This window comes from Oryzias latipes, chromosome 23 (genome assembly GCF_053564925.1).
Source record: "Oryzias latipes strain Hd-rR chromosome 23, Olatipes_Hd-rR_3.1".
Classification (NCBI taxonomy): domain Eukaryota; kingdom Metazoa; phylum Chordata; class Actinopteri; order Beloniformes; family Adrianichthyidae; genus Oryzias; species Oryzias latipes.
In genome coordinates, this window is record NC_136259.1 from 16077223 (window position 1) to 16101877 (window position 24655).

General features: G+C 38.3%; 2 protein-coding genes across 3 annotated transcripts; both read right to left on the bottom strand.

Moving 5' to 3' along the window:
- Nucleotides 1-3215: 3215 nt before the first annotated feature.
- On the bottom strand, nucleotides 3216-12102 carry lmod2b (leiomodin 2 (cardiac) b). The gene is made up of 6 exons (XM_011491229.4): nucleotides 11470-12102; nucleotides 10869-11297; nucleotides 5894-6154; nucleotides 5608-5823; nucleotides 4227-4661; nucleotides 3216-3548 (listed from the first exon to the last, which is right to left on the bottom strand). The coding sequence occupies exons 1-6, from the start codon at nucleotides 11743-11745 to the stop codon at nucleotides 3522-3524; spliced, it is 1644 nt and encodes a 547-aa protein (XP_011489531.1). The 5' UTR covers nucleotides 11746-12102; the 3' UTR covers nucleotides 3216-3521.
- A 981-nt stretch (nucleotides 12103-13083) lies between these two features.
- asb15b (ankyrin repeat and SOCS box containing 15b) lies at nucleotides 13084-19664 on the bottom strand. Of its 2 annotated transcripts, none has more exons than XM_011491068.3 (14): nucleotides 19582-19664; nucleotides 19276-19382; nucleotides 19157-19209; nucleotides 18917-19048; nucleotides 18679-18843; nucleotides 17362-17468; nucleotides 17142-17280; nucleotides 16888-17059; nucleotides 16323-16483; nucleotides 15671-15815; nucleotides 15439-15594; nucleotides 15262-15364; nucleotides 13922-14075; nucleotides 13084-13819 (listed from the first exon to the last, which is right to left on the bottom strand). In XM_011491068.3, the coding sequence occupies exons 2-14, from the start codon at nucleotides 19380-19382 to the stop codon at nucleotides 13662-13664; spliced, it is 1752 nt and encodes a 583-aa protein (XP_011489370.1). In that variant the 5' UTR covers nucleotides 19582-19664; the 3' UTR covers nucleotides 13084-13661. The 2 variants fall into 2 exon arrangements, with proteins under 2 accessions (XP_011489370.1, XP_011489369.1); XM_011491067.4 differs by having other exon boundaries at nucleotides 19495-19631.
- Between the last annotated feature and the right edge of the window lie 4991 nt (nucleotides 19665-24655).

Sequence of the window (24655 nt, forward strand, 5' to 3'; positions counted from 1 at the left end):
ACAACGGCAGGTATTTGGCTTTATTTTGCTGACTTTTAAATTAGATGCATTTATTTTAAATAAAAAATCCTTGGATTAAGCATTGGTAATGCTTTCAAGGGGAAAAAATGGTTCAAAAGTCTTTAAGGATCAATATCATTCACACTTAAAGTGCATTAAGGATTTCTATTTGATGTAATGTATTTTTTTTACAGTTTTAAAATTCCAAATCACTTGTATTTTAACTTGAGTTACACCTCTGCAGCTTCTCAGAGGCCAATCTGACAAATTTAACCCCAGCAGTTCCTGTACAACCACAGTGACTAAAGCAGGCATGTTACAAAGAACAGTTTTCCTTTAAACGTGTGCATTTAGACCCTTATTTACAGATTGTAAAGTCATTTTTGATGTAATTTATTTATCGATGATAGAGAAAACTTCAAAACAAGGTATTCATTTTGCACATTTGTTTGCTCTCCAGGTGAAATTCTTGGACAAACTTTACGCTCAAACCATCAATGTGAATCATGGAACTAAAACAAATTATGACTGACTTTCAATATCAGTGCAGCAAAAAAATAAATATCGCAATATGGCAAGACTTTTTTTTTTTTTTAGCTATCTCCTCTTAGCAATAAGTAGTATGCTTGAGGTTTATTTTATTAAGTAGGTATAAATGTAGCAAGTATACTACAGATCATGGACATGAACCAACTGATTACTTCTTTAGAATAAATTGAATCATTTTAAGTTTACACTGCAAAAAGAGGTAGCCTGAAAAGAGCATTAATCTTAAAAAGAAAATCACTAGAAAATAGTCAAATTATCTGTCCATGCAGCAGCAAGAAATTTTATAAGATTTCAAAAAGCAAGAAGTTCTAGACAAGCATTTACAAAAGGAAAAGTAATTTTTAAAAAAAGGTAACTGTTAAATAAAACTACTCCAAATTCAATGTTATTTAGACCAAAAATAAGTATCTTTCTTTTATTTCTAATCTAATGTTTTGTATTTTTTGAGTTTAGGTCACTATGATTACAGGGAAATGAAATGACTCCTTTTAGAACAAAAAAAGACATCCTTTTTTGAGTTGTTTTGAGTCTGGAATCAAGTTTTTCATATTTTTAGATCCTAGCTCTTGATTGGACAAAACATCTGCACTGTGTTGATTTTTGAGAAAAGCCTGGAAAGATTAGTAAAAACAACTTAAAATCTGGTCAAATAACTTGAAAGACAAAAAATAAGGTTTCAGATTTTTGCAATTATCAAATAGTGCCGATAAAATATAATAAGTAAACTTTAAGTATAATGCCTCACTTAAATAGACTACGTTTTGCAAAGGGATCTTAGGCTGAGGTTTAAATCCATAGTAGACATTAAAGTTAGAAAATCTTTTAGATTAACATCCAAATAAGATTTGCATATATTTGCCAAGTACCTTTAAAAAAATACAGTAAAGTTTTCTTTAATACTTAGAAGTTGAAGACATATTCAAACTTTTCCTCAGGATAATTTTCCAGTTAGCACACAGAACTGTTTTGGTTTGTTGACAGAAACAATTGGCAATAATTTGTATAAAAAAACATTTTGTCCCTAAATAAAATCTGGCTAAATTATGTCGCTAACCTGGTTACACACTTTTTGGATGTTTTTTTTTTATTTTTTTGTGAGCAGAGCTTGTTGGAACGCAGATAATTCTCTTTTTTTTTAGGACACAGTACTACAATGCTTTAATGCCTATAAAAATGCTGATGTTTTAGCTCTCACCTGAATAATGTGCTGAATGCAGCCTCATTACCTGAGGGCACATTAGGACAGTCAGGCTGTAAACAGCTAAACAGAGGATTATTACATTTACAGCAACCACTTTATCTAGAAAAGCCATCCAGCTACAAAAATACTCAGCTTGTAGCCAATCTGACTGCTTTTCAGAAATGAAAATAAATATCTTTGACCCAAATGGGAAAATCTTTTTGTAAAAGTGATCAAACATCTCAACCGGTGCAAAAAACAAATGCATGTGTGATGGCCGAGACTTGAGGATGTTTAATTTTAGCTAATGTCCTTGTCAGCTGACCCAGTATCAGAGTCATGAAAGGGATTAAAAGCAGACGTGGCACTTTCAACTGCCCTCTAAAAAGTTACCACTTGAGGCCTGGATGTCTTTACTTTTATTTTTGTGTGGAAAACAAAATGACACAGTTCTACTCTGACTTCCACTGTGGTTTGGATGAAATATTAATGTGCAGAACATGGGAGAAGTTACTACAAATGCAATTTGCTGAATATTTTTCGTCAAATTTAAAGCTTGAAATCCTAACACTTTCTGGGTGATCCTGAACACATCGTCTTGCAATCTATAAAACATATTCTTTTGACTTTGGCTAAAAATGACATACTCATAATGAAAAAAAAAAACAATGGGAATGCTTTTAAAATAGATCAAAAGATAACCAGAGTGAGACTTTAATATTTTTCTCGAGCAAGTTACCGCTTGAAATCCTAATTTCTTTTAAAGGAATCTTGAACACATCACCCATAATTTCCTTCTGTGTTTTGAAGCGGCTTCGCTAAGGATTTTGTGAATTATATGATAGTTTCAAATGAGATTTAACTAGGATTTTTACCTTTAACCTTTTTGGCATATGTTGGCTGCAGGAAATACTTAGAAAACTAAAGGCTTACTTTAATAAACTGTTTAGAGTTTTGCAATTTTCAAATCTTTTCTAGTGTCCTCTTTTTTTGAGAGCAGGACTTGTCTTGGAACAACTGCACTGCAAATATAGAAGATGAATAAGTCCTTCCAAGACATACCAATGTCACCAAGACCGGGCTTTGGATGGTTTACAGGCATCTGTCAGTCTCCTCATCTTTCTTTCCTCTTTCCTTTTGTTCTTGTCCTTCCCACACCGTTACTCCGATCATCAAATATATCCTTCAAAAATTAAAAGAATCCTTAAATGAATCCGCTTGGCAGAGCTGTTTTTCATTTATCTGAGTGCATCTGAATTGTTTTTTTTTTGTTTGTTTTTTATTCCTGTAAAAAAGTATGTTTGAATATTTTCTTCTTTTTAAGGATGTATTGCTTATCACAGGGAGAAAAACAAAAGTTTACAGTTTGACCATTGTCATCAGTCCAGTCAATTTAACTTCCCTAAAAAAAGGGAAGCGGTCCTTGTCGTCTGGCAGAGAAACTAATGTCAGCAGCAAATAACTATATTTAGAAATGACCACATAATTCATCCACCAGAAAATTATATTTACAAGCAAACAAGATAGTTTTGCAAAGACAAGATTCAGTAAACAAGAAAAAAAACAACAAGAACTTAAAAAATACAAAAACACTCAATTTTCTATGGTGTATAAAGAGTTTTGAAGAAATCATAGCATTAAAAAAAGCAAACATCACAGTGCAAATTCCAGTTTGTCTCCTATTACTTTCCTTTTTTTAAGAATAAAATCCCCAACTTCTCATTTTTCATAACTCTTGGTCGTTCCATCATCATCATCATCGTCATTGCAAAGTTGACCTCTTTGATTTCTGTTACTTCAAATGATGTGGAATTTCCACCTGAAAATGAGAGGGTTTTATTGTTAGATGCAAATCAGTCCAGCAGGTGAACACAAACCAACCAACAAACAAACAAAAAGTAATGTTTTTCATGCTGCAGCAATCGCAATGTTTCCAGCTGCTCTGGTGTGCTAATGTGTCAAATCTGCCCTTATCAGAGCTCCGGCGGCCAGCTTCTATAAATATCTGTACTGAGTGTCTGGAATTCATCAGCAAGAACGGGAGGACCCTGTTATCAAAGGGCAGAGAGGATTTTCCATAACAGCATAATGAGCTGGGCTGCTAAAGCATCACAGGTAACACTTTTAATTTGAAAAGGCAGGTAAGGATAAATGGGCTAAAACATTCTTTGTAATTATTTTGGCTTTTCATTAAACTTATTTCGTATCATTCTTTGGTGAGAAGAAACGTCCATAACCAAATGTTAGCCGTCTCTTGATGTCTGTGGGCAGCCTTCTGCCTGCATCCCTCCATCCAGAGACAGAACATATCAAATCATCCACAGGGGTGACTCAGACATTGCTGACAGTGTGTCATCCTCATCTAAATCCAAGTTCCACATTTGCTTTCAGAGAGCTCTTGCAGCCTGAAGTCCTTTTTCCTCTCTGAACCTGTTATCTTTTTTTTCAAACAAAAAGAAAAGGCTTTGTTTGTTTTTTTTCCTATTGGATGCCTTACCCGTCTCAGGCTGCGAATGCTGCTGGTCCGGATGGACTCCATCAGTTGGTCGTGAGCCGACCTCATTGGCGTGGATGGCCTGCTGCTCTCCCCCTCCTTCCTGTCGGCTGACACGGGCCGCAGGGCGTTCTTCAGCTCCTTCAGGATGCTACTCGTCTCCTCTTTTTCGCGCCCTTTCTTGCCTTTCTTCCCTTTTGGCTTGGTCGCCTTGGTGCTGCCCGCCTCGTGCGCCCGGATGACCTCAGCAATCATCCTCGTGGGCTTTTTCTTCTTCACCTCCTGCTTAGGTGCAGGGGGAGGCAGGGGAGGTGGAGGAGGAGGAGGGGGTGGTGCAGGGGGAGTCTGCTTTGATACCTGTTTGCTTTGGGGCAGTTTGGGCGAAGACCAAGGGGAGCCTCTGGGTGAGCCGTGAGGCGATGAACTTGGTGTTTCTCTCTGCAGAAGAGGAGGAATCGGTTTGTAATCGAAAGAGAAGCAATAAAGTTTTATTGATGCAAATATACATCAAACCAGCAGCTCCTAATTTACCCTAATTTAGTGTCCACATGAAAGCAAAAACACAAAGAACATTTTTTTTCATAGCAGGAAATAAATTCAGGGGTCAAAAGGTTAAACATTTTCCACAAACCAGGAACTTTTTATCATAAACGTTCTTCTAAACCCTTACAAAGGAGTTGAGGAAAATTATAAAGAAGGAAACCCCAACAACAAGGAATAAAAATGTAAAATAATTTTTAATTTCTCGCAAAAAAAATTAGCCAAACAATCATTTTTATGTGACATTAGTTTCTGGGGCACTGCGACAGACATGGCAACCTGTCCAGGGTGTGTCATGCCTTCGCCCAACAGTTGCCAGGTTAGACTCTGGCAGCCCTGTGATGCTGATAAGGATACAGCGGGCTAGTTTCTCTGGATTGTATTACATGGACGAAGACGTCCGTTTCAAATCAGTTGTGAAAGAAGAAAACTAATAATCAGAGCCAAAAAAAGCAACAGATTTCTGATTTGGAATCAATGAATTATATATATATAGTTGATGATGATGATGATGATGATGATGATGATGATGATGATGATGATGATGATGATGACTTTATTAATCCCACAATGGGGAAATTTCATATATCTGTGGCAGTAAAAAACGACATTCAGAAATAATCTATGTAACATCAAAAAAGGACATAAAAAATGACATTTATATTAAATTATTAATCATATTAAATAATAAAAATATATAATTACAATTATTATTGAAATTATTATCAAAAATGAGATTCATAATAAATAAAGAAATAAAAAATATTAAATACTACTACTACTAATAATAATAATAATCACAATAATAAATCAAAGAAAGATAGATCAAAGAAAGGCTGCAAACCAATGCTGAGGTTCGAGGGTTAACTGCTGCATTTTGGATCCTCTGCTGGTCCTGCTGCTGTTGACGCTGCTCCTGCATCCTCTTCTGCCTCTGCCGGTCCTGGTTCCTGGTGAGGATCCCTGTCATGCTCATTCTGGGACCAGGCAGGTTAAACTGGTAACCCAGTTTAATCAGGGTGCAGTTTTCCCTCAGGATCTTCACCATCTCCATCTCCACCTGTGAGAAGTTTGTTTTGTTGGTTTAATCCTCTCTGGAGAAGAACACTCTGATTGGGACCGATACCAACCTGCCCTCCACACATGTGCCTCTGGTTGTGAAAGCGTAGCTCCGTTAAGGTGTTGTTCGCTGGAAGCGCTTGAACCAACGCCATTACGCCTTTCCCAGTCACATAGTTGGACTCTATGTTCAGGCTGGTGATGGACGAGTTCTCCTTGAGCATCTTAGCTACGGCCAGAGCCACGGGGTCATCGGCTCGAGTGTTTGCAAGGCTGAAGACTCGAACGTTTGTGTTGGACCTCAGAGCTTCAGTGAATCTGATGAGAGTTTCCTGAAAGATAAATCAAATGATGGTATAACTCTTTTAACAAACTTTGCTCGAAAAAGGGGCTTTTTTAAAATAACACGTTTGTCTGATCCTCTTGACCACCAGCAATGCAAATTTGTCTTATGTGTAGAGAACATGTCTAGACCGGAATATCTCCCAAACACTGCATACTACTGAATTAACTCCTCTTGGTATCCACAGAGAACATGTTTCAGTAATTCCAAATGTGAAGGAATGGGGCTCTGGGAATTGGAGTTTTTGGTGGATTTGTAAAAAATTGGACTGGACAAAAAATGTCTCTGGCAGTCAGGAGGATGACTTCTCGTGATGTCAGAGCATCCCTGAAGCCACGGTGATCAGAACAGTTTCTTATGTGGACAATAAATCCCAAAATATGTTCTAACCACTGACTGCACTGGAAAACAATTTAAATGTTGTTACGGCTGTGGCCATATTTAGTTTTCTTTTTTTTTATTCTGTGTTAAGTGTATTTTCTATCAGAGTGGGACTACTGCGCTTTTGTAGATCTTTGTGTGTCTGTTTCTGTTGATTACTTTCAGGTGTGGAGCTTGAAAAGGTTGTGGCTCCCATTGGACCAGAGCTGATGGAGGCAGCCTTTAAAAGCACTGTGTGGAACTCTAACCTGTAAGACGGGAGTTTTGATGCAACTTGTCCTCTGTGCAGCTTTAGTGTTCTTCTCCCCCTGATATGTAGTAGTCTGTTGTACCTTGCGTTCAGGCCCACTCTGTGTAGTCTCTTGTTTGGTGTGGTTATTTTTTAAGTGAAGCTGTAGTTGTGAACTGCCATTTTCTTTCACATTTTTCTCCAGTTCACTTTTTCTTTTTTTCCCCTTTTCTTTTGCAGGTAAAATTTCTGGGACTGGATAGGTGGGGTTGTGTTTGTTGTTATGGCCACGGTGCACTGTTTGCTTCAACTCTTGAAGTTATTGTTTGTATATAATTTTACTTGTAAGTAAATTAGTTACTTTTCACGTAGAGCAAGACTTTTAGTAATTTTAGTATCGATTGTTGGTGTTTGTCTGGATACAATCATTTTTTTATTTTGATTATTCTAAATCTCCCATAGACCAGAAAAGGGCATAACTACATACAATATTGTCTTAAGTCATTTCGTCCATTTCCAGTCATGAGGTGAAATCACATTGTTTTGCATTACAAAAACAAAAAACAATGTGATTTCACCTCATGACAAAACAAAAAACCAGAACCCATTAACCAATTTTCAGGTTAAAAAAAGTATTTTTATGAGCATTTATAGGAACAAACAAAAGTTTTTTTACATTAAGATAATTGATGGGAAACTACTTGGAGACTTGGCATACAGACATGCTCCTCCTAATTCTTTAGTGACAAGTAACAAGATCCTTCAATTATTTTTACTAGGCAGTTTACTTTTTAATTTTTTTCTCCATCAAAAATAGTGTTGTCCCCCAGCTAAATTGTGAACATGATTAAATCCTGCTATAAAAAAATACAAAACATAAAAACATCAAACCCATTGCAGATATCAATTATGACATTGCTCAGAAAATAAAGAAATAATTAAGATGATAGAAATGAAGCCATCTTCTTAATGGAGTCATTACTCACAATCATAACTAGATTTTTCTTTACAGTAATGCAAACATTGCACATTCATGCCACATTAGATTCATTCAATAATTAATATCCAATGTATTTAAAGTCAAGTGTTGTTTAATTTGTTGCCTAAAAGGAATGGGAAGAAGTGAATTTATATAATCCCACCCTGACTAGGTTATTTCTTTTATGTATGTTTATTTAATTAGTTGCCATAATTCCGGTGTGGGTACCGGATGTTCTCGGGGTCCTTCGGGGTCCTTCGACCAATGATGACGTCACACTATTTGATTGGCTGTAAGTTGCCACGACCAATGAGTTAACGTCGCTAAGTTTTTTTAAAAACTTTATTGACAATTGCGGTATCATACATTAACAATGACATTAACGTTAATAATGAACAATAACGATGTAATCAATATTGCCTCGAAGATCAGTCACCATTGCCAAATATAACATATTGACATAGAAAATAAAGAATAGAGGGGGAAAAAAGAAACAATGAACATAACACACAAATAAATAAAAACATAAGTAAAATAAAATAAAGGAACATAGAAAAAATCCAAGTAGTCTAATACTAGTTAAGTTGGGGTACTTGTGAAGTTTGTATTTCTGAACAAAACTAAGCAATTTCAAGCCATTCTTCTTTTTCATATAATGAAGTGATTGAAAGTAAAAACAGAGCTCTTTATTAAATGTTATAAAAGTGGTTTGGTCTTCAAAACTTGACCTCACCAAGATGGCGGTGCTCTCCTCCTATGAGGAACCACGTGATGTCTCCTCTAGTGATATAACTCATTGGAAGGACCCTGAAGGACCCCGAGAACATCCGGCAACCCGAGAACATCCGGTACCCACACCGTCCTTTTCAGATGAAGTGCAGACTATTTACCAAGTAACAAATGGAGTGCTTATTGATTATCCTCCGAAAACATTCTCACATAATTTCCGTAAACAATATTAAAAATGATGAATGCTAATACTGAGGATAAAAGGCAGATATTATCAAATGATTAGCAAAGAATAATTGCATGAGAATGAAAGTTTCTGCATCAGTTTGTATGTCGATTTCTGCAGTTCAATCGATAGCATCAGAATGTAAGCTCTGTTGAGGGTTTTTTAATTCTTTTTTTAAGCCTGAAAATTCATTTTAATTGAAGTTTTGTTTTCATTGAATGTAAATAAACTTTCATCATGCGTGTTTTATTTCCAGGCAAAAAGGCAGACAGAAGTATTTTTTTCTTGAAAGGTAAAACTGTAACAATATAACTTCTTGCTATTGTCTGCTTTTCACTCTCTTGAAATAGCCGCATAAGGTTTTTGAAATCCTCCTGTTGGCCAAATGTATAACATGAAACATCAGAAACACCTTTAACTTCAACAAACCAATAAACCGACGCAGATGGAACTTGGAGTCCTTCATCATTTCATGTCAGGTAAACTGGTTCTGGTTTAATGGTTTTCTTGGTGAACAACTATTAACAGCAATGACGTAGTTTCACTTTAGAGACAAGATCAGCAAGTTCTCCTTAAGACAGGGTTGGATAAGATAAGACTTTTTATGGACTAGACTTTATTCAAACCATTGACTGAGAACTGGACCAAGTGACATCACCCATAGAAAATTCTGACTTCCACTTACAACGACATATGGTCAATTTTTTTCTTTTTTCTTCGCCATTTAGATGCCGCCATGTCATGCCAGACGACGTCGGTAAGCAGTGATTGGGCCAAGTCGGTTTGAGTCATCGTTTCAATGGCAGCCAATCTCGTCAATCAGGAGTGAGCTCGGGTGAATCTGACAATCAACTCTCTCAAATGTACTTTTATTGAGGCACCTAATTGGCCAATAGTTTCTCTGGATTGTATTACATGGACGAAGACGTCCGTTTCAAATCAGTTGTGAAAGAAGAAAACTAATAATCAGAACCAAAAAAAAGCAATCAATTTCTGATTTGGAATCAATGAATTATATATATAGATGATGATGATGATGATGATGATGACTTTATTAATCCCACAATGGGGAAATTTCATATATCTGTGGCAGCAAAAAACGACATTCAGAAATAATCTATAATCTCAAAAAAGGACATAAAAAATGACATTTATATTAAATTATTAAGAATATTAAATAATTAAAAATTATAATTACAATTATTATTGAAATTATTATCGAAAATGAGATTCATAATAAATAAATAGATTTTAAATACTACTACTACTGATAATAATAATAATAATCACAATAATAAATCAAAGAAAGATAGATCAAAGAAAGGCTGCAAACCAATGCTGAGGTTCGAGGGTTAACTGCTCCATTTTGGATGGAGTCTAGTCCATAAAAAGTCTTATCTTATCCAACCCTGTCTTAAGGAGAACTTGCTGATCTTGTCATCTCCATATTGAGGCACCTAATTGGCCAATTTAAAACTTTAATAACTTTCAATACAGAAAAAATATCGTGAAAAAATGTAAGGATAAAAAAAAGGTAGCAGAGTAAGAATGGGTATTCTGACAATGGTCATTCTGTTTATTTCTCAATAAATGTCTATTGGATTTTGCCTTCTTGGAACCAGCAGCTATTTCCTGTTTGGAACTCGAGAGGGGAGGAGTCACTCAGTCCAGTTCTCGTATACTATCAATGGGACAAACTTTGTTTATGGGATTTTAGATGCACTTGAATTTGAGAGATTGGGATTGACTTTGTGAAAAAGCTTTGATACCACAAAAAACCCTGCAAACTTTAAAGAACACTAACGCAAATGCGTTTTTGTTTTTTTTGGTGTAACCGTTGTGCTATCTTAGATGACCCCACCTTTACATTGATGTGTTCTCCCTACCATGACAAAGGTGGATAAAGGTGGAAGGATTTCATGGAATCCATGGACACCAGTGAAGATCACTAATCATTAAAAAAAAAAGGTTCAGAGCACTGTCTTGTGGGTCTAGATGACCCAACTCCCAACGTTAAAGTGTCTAGGATAGCACAAGGGTTAAAGTAGATGTCCCACAGTATTCGTTCCTACTAGAACCCTGACTTGAGCTCTCTGGGCTTCATGCTCCATGGCTACCAGAGGCATCTATGTGAAAGTGTGCAGATGAATCCAGAGTACCTGTGAGATGTCGTCAATGTTGTTGAGGTTGATCTCTGTGAGCTCTGCGTCGTTGTTGAGGGCTCTCTGAAGGACGTCGTCCACCACGGTTGGGTTTCTACTCGTGTTCGGGTCACCAGGGGGGGTGGGCGAGGCTGACTCCACCACTGCAGGCTTGACAGGCGGGGGTTTGATGACCAGTGCTCTCCCCAACTCTGAATGCTTCATGGGTTCAGACTTAACTTGCTCCTCCTCCTCCTCCTCTTCCTCGTCATCTTCTGTTACAGGTTCCTCTTCCTCCTCAATATCCTCGTCTTCCTCCTCATCACAGCCTTCCTCTTCATCTTCATTTGATTCAATGCTTTTTTTCTGCTCTTTCTCATTCTTATCTTTTTCATCCTCTTCTTCACTGCTACCTTGAGTCACAAACTCTCTTTCCTGTCCTTCATCCTGTAATTTAATAGAATTATTAAATCGGAATGTTGCACTGTACTGAGGCGTACCTGTTATCAGAAGGAAGCCTTGAAGACAAATTATCTACTTTGAAGCTTGTCTTCAAACAGCTTCCCATCTGGCACAATCTTCAAACACCAAACAAACTCAGTTAAGCGTCTCCACTGACCAGTTTGGGGCTTCCTCCCTCGATCTCATCCTCCAACAGTCTCCGGGTTTCGTTTTCCCAGTATTTCATGAGTGCCTCCCTGCTGAAGGTGCCTGTTGGGGTTTTGTCGGTCTGGTCTCTCTGACGGAGTCCTATTGGCACGTTGGCGTCCGGGTCAATGTCCACCAGCTCCTTCTCCAACTCAGCCAGCTCTTCCGGGCTGAGGGAAGCCAAGAGCTCATCCTCATCCACGTCTTCATACTTACTCAACTCTCGACGATATCCAAAATAACTCATGCCCCAGTCCTGATAAGCACAGGCCAGATCCTTGAAAATGGAAAATCTTAATTAAGAGTAGATTCCACAACAAAGCGGAATCTTCTGAGAAACCGAAGAAAGGTTCAATCCACTGAGGGGTTCCTAAAAAAGTGCCCCTCAAAGGCTCTGGCTTCAGTTGAAGAGCTCCATGCCAAAGATGGGTTTTTGCTGATAAGAAATCACTCAAATCTGAATTCAATTTGTCTCAGCTGCTGAATTTATGGGAGACGGTCAGTGCGTGGGTCCTCTCCCCTCTAATCTCTGCAGCTGCTGTTTAAGCCTTAAGAGAGGGATCAGAGGGGAACGTACCAAAGTGTGGGCCCCATGATGCAGCGTCTTTTTTTGGGAGGCGCAGCCCTGAGAGGCAGAGCCACAAAAAGCCTGTGAGCTCAGAGGCCGTGTGGGTTGTCAACATAGCAGTCAGTCACCTCCACTCGAGTGGCTTTGTTCATGGCCAAAAAAGAGCAACTGGCCTGAACAGATATGTAGAACAAGACAAACACGGATCCTGTGTCACTAAAAAAATGGCAGAGGACGCCTCTGCAGGAACATCAGGGTGGTTTTCAAATGGCTTAACGTTAAAGATGCAAACATGAGTTGAATGCAATAAAATTACATGAATTTTTCCTCAATTTTTTTCCATCTACTTCAATTTCAGATACGCTCACAAAACTTTGTTTTTCTTGTCCCATCTAGTTTGAATTGGTCATTAAGGACAAAGCTAAAGTGCAGTGACTGTAGATGGATCTTTTCAAAATAAAAGTCCCCATGCAGTGTTTTACAAGCAATCTCTGCAGTCACATGCCTAATTGAATCACATGTTCAGTCATTAACCAGCAACCCAACTGACATGGCTATGTGCTGCTCAAAGGCTGGAGGATGAACTCTTTTCAGCTTTCTCACTACAATCAGCACATCTCAAACCTGCAGAAATAAAAGCATAAAAAGCTAAATTGTTTTCCTTTGAGCTGTACACTTAAAAAACAAAAACAAAAAATTCCTGCCTCTGAGTGTCCTCTTCAGCTCGAGAGGTCAATCTTCCAGACTATCATCTATGGTTATGGGGCAATTATTAAAAACAAAAGAACCTAGAGGGACATTTTAAACCAGAATTAAAATGAAAAGTCTTCTAATTTTAATTTTACTTTGCTAATTGTGACAAAGTCCTTTGAGTTCCTGAGTTTTGTTCTCTTTCCTTGCACCAATAAATGAGTGCATCAAGTTTTCTCCTTCCAGCAGATCTTTAGGTAAACTGGCCCAAAAAAAAGAAAAAGAAAAAAGAAGTTGCTGTGTAGACAAAGGGATGGCGTAAAGAAATCAATCAAAACAAAATGTTTAATGCTCACAAAATTAAAGGTGAAGAAATGGGAAATAAACATGTTACCATTCCTTACACATGACATTAGAAAAATACAACTTGAGTACAGTTTGCACATTTCCCCCTCATTGAACAGCATTTTAATATCAGATTATTTATGTATTATAATCTTTGACATTCGCCTCCAATTACTGAAAGTTAATACATTTTCGTCATCATATCAGTTATGTGCATAAAAAATAATTGATTTACATTATGTTGATTAGGAAAAGCTGTTGAGATTACATGTATGGATACAGTTTCTGATGCTGAAGTGATGTTAGATAAACATGTCTGCACATTTAGGTCCAAAAATGACACATGTAGCTTCTAAAAAATGATTTATTAAAAAAATAACAATTAATGCTTGCATAAATAAAGCCTTTTTGGTGCATCCATCAATTCTTTACATTTATAGTCTTTCCACACACTAAAAGTGCAGAAACTCGTGCTTTTATTCAAATAGCACAGAATGCATTAGTATAACCCGTAAGTAATGTAATTCATTGTAGCTGTTAGTGAGTGTTTTTCCTTTGGATTAGAATACGAATGGGTCCTGCTCTCTGTAGGTTATGTAGCTCGTCACCCTGGGAGGAAAGGGAGCAGCGGCCATGGCTTCTGGGTCATTCAGCGTCCTGATGCTCACTTGACTTCGGACCACCAGTCGACACAAGTGTTGAAGAGAGCGAGGGCTGCCTGAGGAGTGAGGGCAAACATTGCAAAATACCCCAAACTGAAAAATTATCAAATATATTTACATGGTTTTTTTTTGGTCTGAATGTGTGCTTCTGGTTTTACTGAGTGTGGTGGAAATCTCCTCCCACTCTGGCGTCCGCTCCAGAAGGCGTCTGAGGTTGAAGCAGATGCGGATTTGGCTGACATAGTCCAGAAGCATCTTCACAACGCTCCCCACCAGATGGGTCAGCCATGACACAGACACAAACTCACAAAACTGAAACAGAAGATCATTAATTAATAAAAGTCTCAGGCGATTCAACTAATTTCAGTTTTTTCCATGAAGGGCAAGGTTGTCTGCCTCCACAAAAGCAAAAAAAACATAGCGGAACTTCAATAAGAACAAATAGTTATTTTTTCCCCCCAGATCCATTCAATAAAACCACATTGTCTTAACTGCATAAAAACAGCTTATGAAAGTGACCAACAAATTTCCTCAAAGGATTGTCAATGTAATTCAAGCAAAAGGGGAGAAAGACTTGACTGTAGCAAATGTTAACTAGCTACAGGCATATGATGAATGATCTCTGAGTCTCCCATTGAATTCTGAACCATAAAAATGAAGCCTGAAGGTAGGGGAGCACGTTGACTTTCTGAAATTGGGAAGGGCAAAGTCAATTTTCAAGCTTTGTTATGTTTACTAAGGGGTCCGCCTACCTGCCAATCAAAAAAACACATCCCCGATTAATTAAGGCAGAAATTTTATCTTAAATCAAAATGAAAACAACAGATCCTCATGTGGTTATGAATAAATATTGAAGCAGAGTAAATTGACACCTAGCTTTAAAGTAAGTTTAAAGCTCTGCATGAAGAGGCATCCATTTACACTTTGCTTTGTGTGTAAATTTAGACTAAAAATGTGATTCTCTTCTGAAACCTGCCCCCTGTGGTTCTCTGAGGAACTGCAACATTTGGTACTTCCTGGAGTGCATCGAATTCAGGAACAGGAAGGTGTAACTTAAATGACCTTTCCACCAATGTTTGTGAAAATGGACACAATTTTCCATTCCAATGCAACATAACAAATCCAATGATCATTTTGTCAAAATATTATATACATAAGAGAAAATACTCAGGAAAAAAATTCCCTTATTAAATAATTTAAAAGAAACAGACTAAAAACTATATTTGGTCTCTATTAAAAAAATTAAAAATGTAAAATCAAAAATGATCTAAAACAATTACACTTTTTAAGTGTATGACTTCTAATTTGCAGACCCCTATTTTAATTTTTTTTAATCAATGTTCTATTTCGTGTTGGTTGTTCTGTTATAAGACTGTATTAAACTGTTTTATTCTTTGATTTCATTGAGGAAAATATCTTTACATATTTTTACTGTACTTTGATTATTGTATTGTTTTGTATTGTATTGTATTTGTCATAATAATTTTAAGAAACGTACCGAAATGACACTTGGTTGACTGTAAATGCAGTAGACTTGGTTATGGAGATCACTGCACTCACCATCCAGATCTTCACAACCCTTGTGACAACACTCAAAACACCTGGGGACAATAAAAAGAAAAACATGGTATTTAACAAGTTAAAAAGCTTTGAAAACTTGGGTTGCTGTACGTGCTTGTGAGCGTGATATCCGTGGTTGAGCAGCAGTCGCAGCATGGCTGGGTCTCTGATGCAGTACTGCAGGGCTGTGGGGAACACTGTGTTGCTTATCACTCTAAAATAACAGTTTATCTCAGCTCCGCGCGACAGCAGCAGCTGCACCAGCTCATACCTGGACAGGAGGATTTGAGATTATTAATCCTTCTGCATGTGAGGGAGTGAAAATAGGGCTAAAGACTGCGGCTCACCTCTCAGCACGTACAGCAACCAAAATGCACCGCAGAGGGTCCAGGTCGGTTTTTGCTCCAGCTGCCAGCAGCATCTCTGAACAGGTCACATCACCGTTGGAAACAGCAAAGAACAGAGGGGTCTTCCTGAGGTCCCCATAGTTTTCTGTAAGATTTGGGAGAAATGTGTGAAATAGCCCTGGTTTTTATGTTAAATCTAGATTTAAAAAATTATCTATCAATGATGTGGTATTTTACTGTCACCAGTAGAAAACTCAGTTTTTATTCCAAAAAAACTACCTTAAAACCCTTGTGCTATCTTAGATGACCCCACCCTTACATTGACGTGTTCTCCCTACCATGACAAAGGTGGATAAAGGTGGAAAGATTTCATGTAATCCATGGACACCAGTGAGGATCACAAATCATTGTAGAAAAAAGGTTCAGCGCACTGTCTAGTGGGTCTATATGACCCAACTCCCAACGTTAAAGTGCCTAGGATAGCACAAGGGTTACACATCACCAAGAATTAAAAATAAACTCTAATTTCAAAACAAGTCTTTATTGTGCATTTTTTTGCTTCTGCGACTTATACTCCAAGGAAACTCAACCATAAAACAATATAAACAAAAGCCATTTTTGATATATAATTTTGATTTATTCAAAGCCCTACCAGAGACGTGTGCATCCAGCAGGGCGTTGACATTATAACCTTTCTGAAGAAGCAGCTCCAGACATTCAGCCTGACCTCCGTCAGCTGCAGAGTGGACCGGGCTCTGGCCTGAAAGACGGATCGCTCTCTGAGTGGTGATGGGGATGAGAGTCCTCAGGGCTCTGAGGAGAGAAGGAGTGAGAGGAAAACAGGAAGAAGATGGATGACAGAGTTGGTGAAAAACACAAAACAGGACAGGGGGGCGATGCTCATTAGACTGCGGTTTGAGCGGCATTCTCATTTCAAGGCTGAGCTGAAACATACGGATCAAATAGAGGGCTCTTTGTGGAAACGGTTTCAGAGAAAACATTGCACGATGTGGAAATTGTCCATGTTTTTCCTCAAGCGCTTGCTCACTTTTGGAACCAGAAAAGGAAAGGAAAGAATTTTAATTTGTCTGGGGCCACTTTTGTTTCCTGGGAACTACATTAGTCTATTAAAATTAAGATGTTACGACCCGAGAATGCAACTTTATATAGTTCATCAGTGTGCTGCTGTGTGATCCTGTCAGAGAGCTTTAGCTCACAGTATGTGTCCTTCATATGCAGCTCTGTGGATGGGGAGCTGACAGGCGTAGCTTGCCACATTTGGGTTAGCTCCATGCAGCAAAAGCAGTTTGATGCAGTCCAGGTTTCCTGATCCAGATGCATCATAAAGAACGGTGTCCCCATTGCTGGCCTGGGCGTTTACATCACCGCCTAGAAGTAGATGGAAAATAATCACTGCTGGCACAGATTCACACACATAAGATGGGTGCATGCAACCCTTTTTGGTGTTTACCATGCTGTATGAGTATGTCTAAAGCTTCTGCTTTTCCATGCTCTGCCGCTATTCCAAGAGGTGTGACGCCATGACCGTCTCTCGCTGAAACGTTGGCTCCATGTCGAAGCAGCAGCATCAAAATACGAGGACAGCCCACCTGGTTTCAAAGCAATTCAAGTTGTTAACTTTTAGCCAAAAGAATTCTGTGATGCATACACATCCTTCACCGCTCTTTCACCTTTGCAGCTTCTTGGATGGCTCTCCACTTAGTGAGGCACACCTGCTCCACAAAGGCCCCACCCATAATGAGAGTGTAAACCATCTCATATGAGCGCTGCTTCACTGCTGCGATGCACATAAAATTAAAAAAACATGAGAAAAATTGCAACAAATAAGAGTTCAAATTCAGTTATGTACAGTTATTGCAGCATTTGCTAATAAAGGTAAACACCTAAACTTGTTTTAGTTTGTTTTTGCTTAATGAGTTCTTGAGAGAGAATATTTAGGTGGACAAATTTGCCTAAAAATAGCTGCTTGTGCGTGAAAATGCTTGAAACCAGCAGTGTCTGGTTAAAAAAGGCATTGAATCGATAAATGGCTATACCCTTCTTGTTTTTGTAAACCTTCAGCTTCTCACTTTATCATAAGACATAATCCACTATTGGTGCTATCAGCTGTTGTATTCATGCATAAATGTTCATTCATCTTCTAAACCCGTTTTGTCCCTTTCAGGGTCACAGGGCTGCCTGGACAGGTGACCAATTTACCTATGAAGAATTTTTTTTGACAGGAGGTGGGAGGAAGCCGAAGACTCCAGCATGGGGAGAACATGTAAACTCCACACAGAAATGTCTCCCATTGGTGCTCTGTTTCAGGTCCCCCAGCCATCGCTACTCTTTTTGGTTTATTTCTGCTCTTTGCTTCGCTTGATAGTCTGTCAGAATTTCACAAAAATGTACTCGTATGTGAACTGACACCTTTGTTTTTAGGTGAACTTGCATTTACTTGACATATCAGATCCCATTCCTACCCAAATAAATGGACAATTTAATGAAATAAACACTGGAATGGACCAAAAAGCTCACTGTGAAAGTGTACCCTGTACTGTAGGATTTTTGGTTGCATGTATTTAAAGGGACACGTTATTAAAAAAAAAAGTAGAGTTTTTGGTGTTTTTAACATGTTCTTGTGGCATCTTTCTCATGATGGAGGACATTTGTAAAGAAAGCCGCTCTGCAGAAACTATGTCCTAAAAAACAACTCAAGTTTTATTTATTTATTTTTTTTGTTTTTTGCTAAAAACACAAAGAAAACAGTGGGAACACTTCTTAAAATAGATCAAAAGATGATCAGAGTGGGGACCTAAAAAAATCCATTCTTTCAAAATTATTTTGAAAATGCTGTATCTGTGGTAAAGCCCAAATAAATTTGTCTATGCAGTGAATGACTCCATATATGTCCACCAGTGCTGAAGCTTAAGGGTGTATGTTTTTTGTAGTGTGGTGTGGACACAAAAACATATTTTTGGCACAAACGGAACCCCATATTCAGCTACCGAGAAGCAGAGGAGATTCATTTTTGCCATTGGTGTTGTGTGGCGAAGCTCCGTGCTGCAGCAGCATCTTTACATTTGCCACTCGGTCGGCCTCAGCTGCCAGTGTCAGAGCCGTGTCTCCATCCACCGTCTGCTCCTCTAGCGTGAAGTCAGCCGATGTCAGTACTGCATGCAGGAAACAAAGGTAAGAACCTCGCCTCCAACTTGATTCCACCAAAACTTTGGTTGGAAATCTCACCCTGCAGCACAACCTGCAGCATCTCTGGATGTGGCTGCACCGCTGCTGCATGCAGAGGCATCCAGCCCCTGCCATCTCTCTCCTGGAAGGTAGACTCGCAGCATGACAGTGCCTGCAGCGCATCAACATCACCTGTCGAGGTGCAGGCCACAAAGCAGCCCCAACAATTGTACAAATACATTTTAGTAACATTACAAAATATTTAACATAACCTCAACCATAAACACTAGGCAGCTTTACCTTCATCAATAGCTTCTATTATTTTCACAAAGGCTTCACTGTTCTGCTTTTTCCTACAAAAATGATAGAGATTATTAGAGAATGCTACATCTGAGCTGCTTCTTTAATTTACTTCATACCTGTTTTTATCTACTGAGCTTGGCAACTTGTAGGCATCTTGAATGCTCTCCCGGATGGCAAACTTGATTAGTTCTTCATTTATTGCTTCCCGCTCAACATCCTCCATCTTTATGGGGACAAAACATGAAATCAAGTAAATGACTTGTTGAAAAACACTGGTCTTTAAGTTTCATGCAACCCACTCTTCCTCAATCAGCTCATTCAAGCATTGAACTCACAGTTTGCGTCGATTTTGTGTCGGTATTTGTTGTGTTGAGATGACAACAAGCTTAGTCACATTTTGGGTAGCCGTGTCAAAGCCTCACCTTGTGATCCAAGAAACTGCCCTTCAGCTCCCTGCCGAACTGTCTGTGTGTTTTTGTTTTGCGGGGTCTTATGGCTGCCGGGGGCTATATTTATAAGTGGCCTCTTTTAGTTGACCTGACTCAGCTCAGTGTGTCGCTTTTCTCCTCTCCAGCAGCAGAGCTGTCTGCTTAACATCTTGTAGCAGTTGACTCAACCATGGCAACACTGTTCAATAGATTGATTCTTAGATTAATGCATGGTGCACAATGATTTCCATATCGATTTCATCATTTTTTTTTAGATTAATTGTCAGAAATGGTTACATAATAAACTTTTATACAAGAATGTACAAAGACAAGTAAATTGGGTTTAGTAAATTGTGTTGAATTAGGGGTCTGCTTGCTGGTGCAGTGGTTAGCACCCTCGTTCCATAGGTTCAAATCCCAGCTCGGAACCTTCTGTGTGGATCTTGCATCTTCTCCCTATGCGTGCTCCAGCTTCCTCTCGCAGTCCAAAAACATACTTCATAGGGTGAATGATCATTCTAAATTGCCCCTAGGTGTAATTGTGTGGCCCTGCAACAAACCGACAACTTATGCAAGTTGTACCCCGCCTTTGGATTGGATCCAGCAAACCAATGACCCCAAAAAAGGAATATAGCAGTTCGAGAAACTGGCTAGATGTTAAATTCACTTCCATCAAAAAAATTTTTGCACAATTATTGTTTCAATCTTTCCCATAGTTTGCATTCGAACGTCCAACACTACATGATTAAATGGACACTTTGTGCACCTGCAATCTTTACTACTTATTAAAACAAACTACTATAAAATGGGAATAATCTATACTTTCTCGAGGTTTCAAACAAAGCAACAAATTCAGTAAAAATACTGTGATCAGGAGTGAAATGGCTACACTACATTCAAATGCAAATGTTTTTTTAATTGCTCCTCAGCTGGCAGCCATCAGGAGGACGCCTGCCAGCTGCGTGGTGTCTCAAAAGAAGGAAGATCTGCACAGAACTGTTAAAAGGCATAAACGGGTCACACGGAACCGAGAAGAGGAGATGGGAGACTGAGTCTGGCAAGTTAAGAAGCAGCTGGAGGTATTGACTTACTGCCGGGACACCTCAGAGATGTCTTCAGAGAAACTACAGGCCCAGCTCGCTGAAAGGAGGACCCAGCTGTGCGATGCTCGGCTGAAGGAGCAAGGGTTAATAGAGAAAATTAACTTGTTGGAGGATGAGATAAAATTTCTGTTGTAACTCATCTGGAGAGCTCAGTGAAAGATTCTGGAGTTGTCGTTCCTGATGCTCTGTCAGAAGACACAGAGATGGAGTACCTGCAGAGGGTTGTATTCGAATACATGATGGAACAGGAAACCAAAACAGTGTCCAAAGTCTTGACCTCAATGATAAAGTTTCCTCCAGACCAAGCACAGAGGGTTCTGGAAAAAGAGGATTCAAGAACACTTCCATGGCAACGATTCTCAATCGATTTGCGTTATTTACGATCACATTGTGTGCTGCTACTGTGCTGAAGGGGAAGACAGTCATGGATTAGAAAAAGCTTTTCTCTCTGTATCTCATGGTGTGTGTGGGGGGGGGGGTGATAAAAAGGACTTGTTCAATGAACATAAAAAAAATCATGGAAAAGATTTCCACGAAATGTAACTTATGTCTTTCAACACGAGGCAACTGTGATGTTCCAACTTAATTTACTTTGTTTGGGTCAACCAACTTGACTTAAGTTTGTTCAACTCAATGTCTTCACTTCATTTAGACCAAGTTCTATAATGTTTGTTTAACTTCTGTTAGTTTTTGTGAGAAGAAAACTTAAAGTCAATTCTACTTTGATTCTCTTTTTTATTTTCACTCTGATTTGATTGGACTCACATGTGATAAAGTTTTGTCCAACACGCCTTGTCATTTCCATAGTAAAGACTTGGATGACCCCAGTAGTGTCTCGCACTACAGGACAGGAGTTCAACTATCAGGAAGTTTGACTTTAATGATAGAACCTATAACTTTCAGGGGTTTGGTCATCATCCTCTCCCTCCCCTCACTCATGGTGCCGACAGAAATAAACACAACAGGTTAAGTTAAAACAAAGTAAAACAGCTAGACAACAAAACACATGGACAGAAACTCACACATAACCCCAATCTGCCAAAAGGGAATGGTATCCCACAATTCTTTGTGCTGCCAGATCTTTCCAGTGTTGTTTGAACTTATTTCAGTGAAATTGGCTCAATATAAAAAAATGAACTGAAAACGACTTTCTAAGTCTTTGTAAAGTCATATTTATTTACTAAACACAGTTATGTACATCTTAGAAACTCATTTCATTTGAGTATGAGCCACATATAATGGTTAGGGAATTTGTACAAACAGCCAGTTTCATTTTTTTCAGTGTGTGTGTGAAAGAAATGGTGTGTGTGTGAAAACTTGTAAAAGCTTCAAGGGAGTTTCATTCATTCATGTTCTAAATCCGTTTTGTCCCTTTCGAGGTCACAGGGCTGCCGGAGCCTATCCCAGCCACTCGTGGGCGAAGGCAGTGGAGATCCTGGACAGGTCCCCAGTCTGGCGCAGGGCCACAGGTCACACACATGGACAATTTAGAGCACATGTGTCAAACTCAAGACCCATGGGCCAAATGTGGCCCACCATGTCATTTTATGAGGCCCGCAAGTTTTTGATTTCTTAAAATAAAAAATAAAGAATGGTGTGTACTTATTCATATCTAGGGGGAATTGGACTTGAAATATTAAGTCCTATACATTAGGACTTAAACACTGTCCATATAACCTAACCTGACAGAATCAAATGTAAAAGGATTTATGCTAGAGTAACAAGAAAACATGTGTTTTCTATGCAGCTGTAATTGTCACTTTAAAAAGTTATAATAAATCAATAAATAATGAGTTATTTAACATTAAGGAGTAGTTACATTTATTTTTCATTACATTTAGTTACATGTAAAAGTTATATCTGGCCCTTTGAGGACAGCCACTATGCTGATGTGGCCCTCGGTGAAAATAAGTTTGACACCCCTGCCTTAGAGTAATCAATTAACCTATGAAGCATGTTTTTGGATGGTGGGAGGAAGCCGGAGTCCCTGGAGAAAACTCACGCATGCACATGGAGAACATGCAAACTCCACACAGAAAGGTCGCCCATCGATGTTCTGTTTCAAGTCCCCCTGCCAGGAATTTCACAATCTTCCATAATCCACAGTTTAAAAATTCTGTTTCTTTATGTTTTATATTATAAAAAAAATTATTTAGGGTTTGTTTAAATGTCTACACTTTGCTTTCGACTGTTGTTTTTAGTTGATTGTATGTGTCTTAACTATTTGAGAATTTTGTGTTCATCCATCTTCTTGCTCGTCTGTCATTGGAGCAGTTGCAAATTATCATATAATAGAGATTTCAGTATTTTTGGGTGTTTGCTTGTCACTTTCCCCATCCTCTCATACTCAATCTGGTCACAGCAGATGGTCGCCTTTATCCAGTCTGGGTCTGCAGAAGGTTCCCATGATGTGCAACCAAATTTTCTGTTCCATAGTTTTAAGATTTGTTAAATAAAGCTTAGTTTTTCAAACCCTTTATTTATGTTATAAATATAAATTGTATTTATAATATAATGTGATTTCAGTGTACTGTAAAGTTTGTTTTCAGTTTAATTAATTATTACTAATTGTTTTATGTTGCCAGTGCTGGGGAGGATGCTGGTTGCACTGGTGGTGATGGGGGAGTTCTGCTCCTGTTGAAGTACTGTGAGTCCAAAAGAACCGATCCAAGAAGCAAACAGTTTATACACAACAGCCAAGCAAGTGGGCAGGCACCATCTATCCAACTTTTCCAGGGGAGAAATATTTGTCTTGTTCAAATTATTTTAATTGTGTCTATTTAATTTGGTTGTGTTGGATTGGCATGCATTTATTTTAATGATATTTATGAACTTTTTCCAATGATAGTTTTGTTTGTTGTCTTTGTTGATGGTTTGAGTTTCGCCCTTGTTTATTAAGTGGTCTAACCAGACACTGTATAAATGTTTTTCCTGGTTTGTGTTCTTGGGTCAGTTTATTTCAGTCAGTCAATCTGTTTATAGGGTAAAGTTTAGTTAATTTCCTTGTTGTTGTTTCTATTTAACGCTTTCAAGATCTCAATTATTATCATTTCTTTTTTTTCTCTTATATTAACCAAACCTTTTTTGTGCGGTAATTTTAAACGATTTCACACTGAATAAAGAGTGACTGACTTGTGTAATGCCCTCCTGTGGTTGCTTGATGAACTGCGCATGACTTCACTTTTAGTTCGTAGTGCGCTTCATTCTGGAAGTTGAAAAGTTGCTTCAAACTCCTCTCTTTTGCATCCTATAGAAGTGATGAAACTTAAAACTGAAAAATAAGAGGAAAATGTAAATTCTTAAAAAAAATTATTTAGCTGGATAATTAGTGTCAGTTTTGAAATATCATGCAAGCTGGCTGAAGTTGACTCATGAGTGGCTTGCTTGCATATTTTACAATTCATTAGTTCTTGAAACATGCAAGTCTTTGGTCCATAACATTTCCCACTCTCCTCTCTTCAATCCATTTATACATTAACAGTTCCTGGAATGTCAAAAAGAGAGCCAGTTATGAGTACACTCTAAATTTACCTGGCAGAAGCTTCCGGATCATTGGTGGAAAAAGATGCATTTCCTCAGTTATGACTGCCATTGATATTCAAGTAACATTAATTAGGAAAAAAGATTTTTGCGTGGGTTAACTCAATCGTGCGCACTGTTGGACTTCATCATCAAACCCAATAAATAGTTGAAATATTCTAAACAGAACAATTAAATCAGAGCTGACACCACGACAAAAAAAATCTAATTCCATGTTATTGTTTTTTTTTTTTGTTCTTTTTACAGACAATATTATGGGAAATAATATATTCTAAGCAAAAGATTCTCTCTAGAGAACAAGCACCCACTTCTCCTGATGACCAAATTGATATGTGGGAGTTCATGGAAAAGTCTCAGACAGCGTCAGCGTGTGACATAATGAGTCAGCTTGTAGGCGGCCTCTCCTCCACGTCAAAGACCCCACC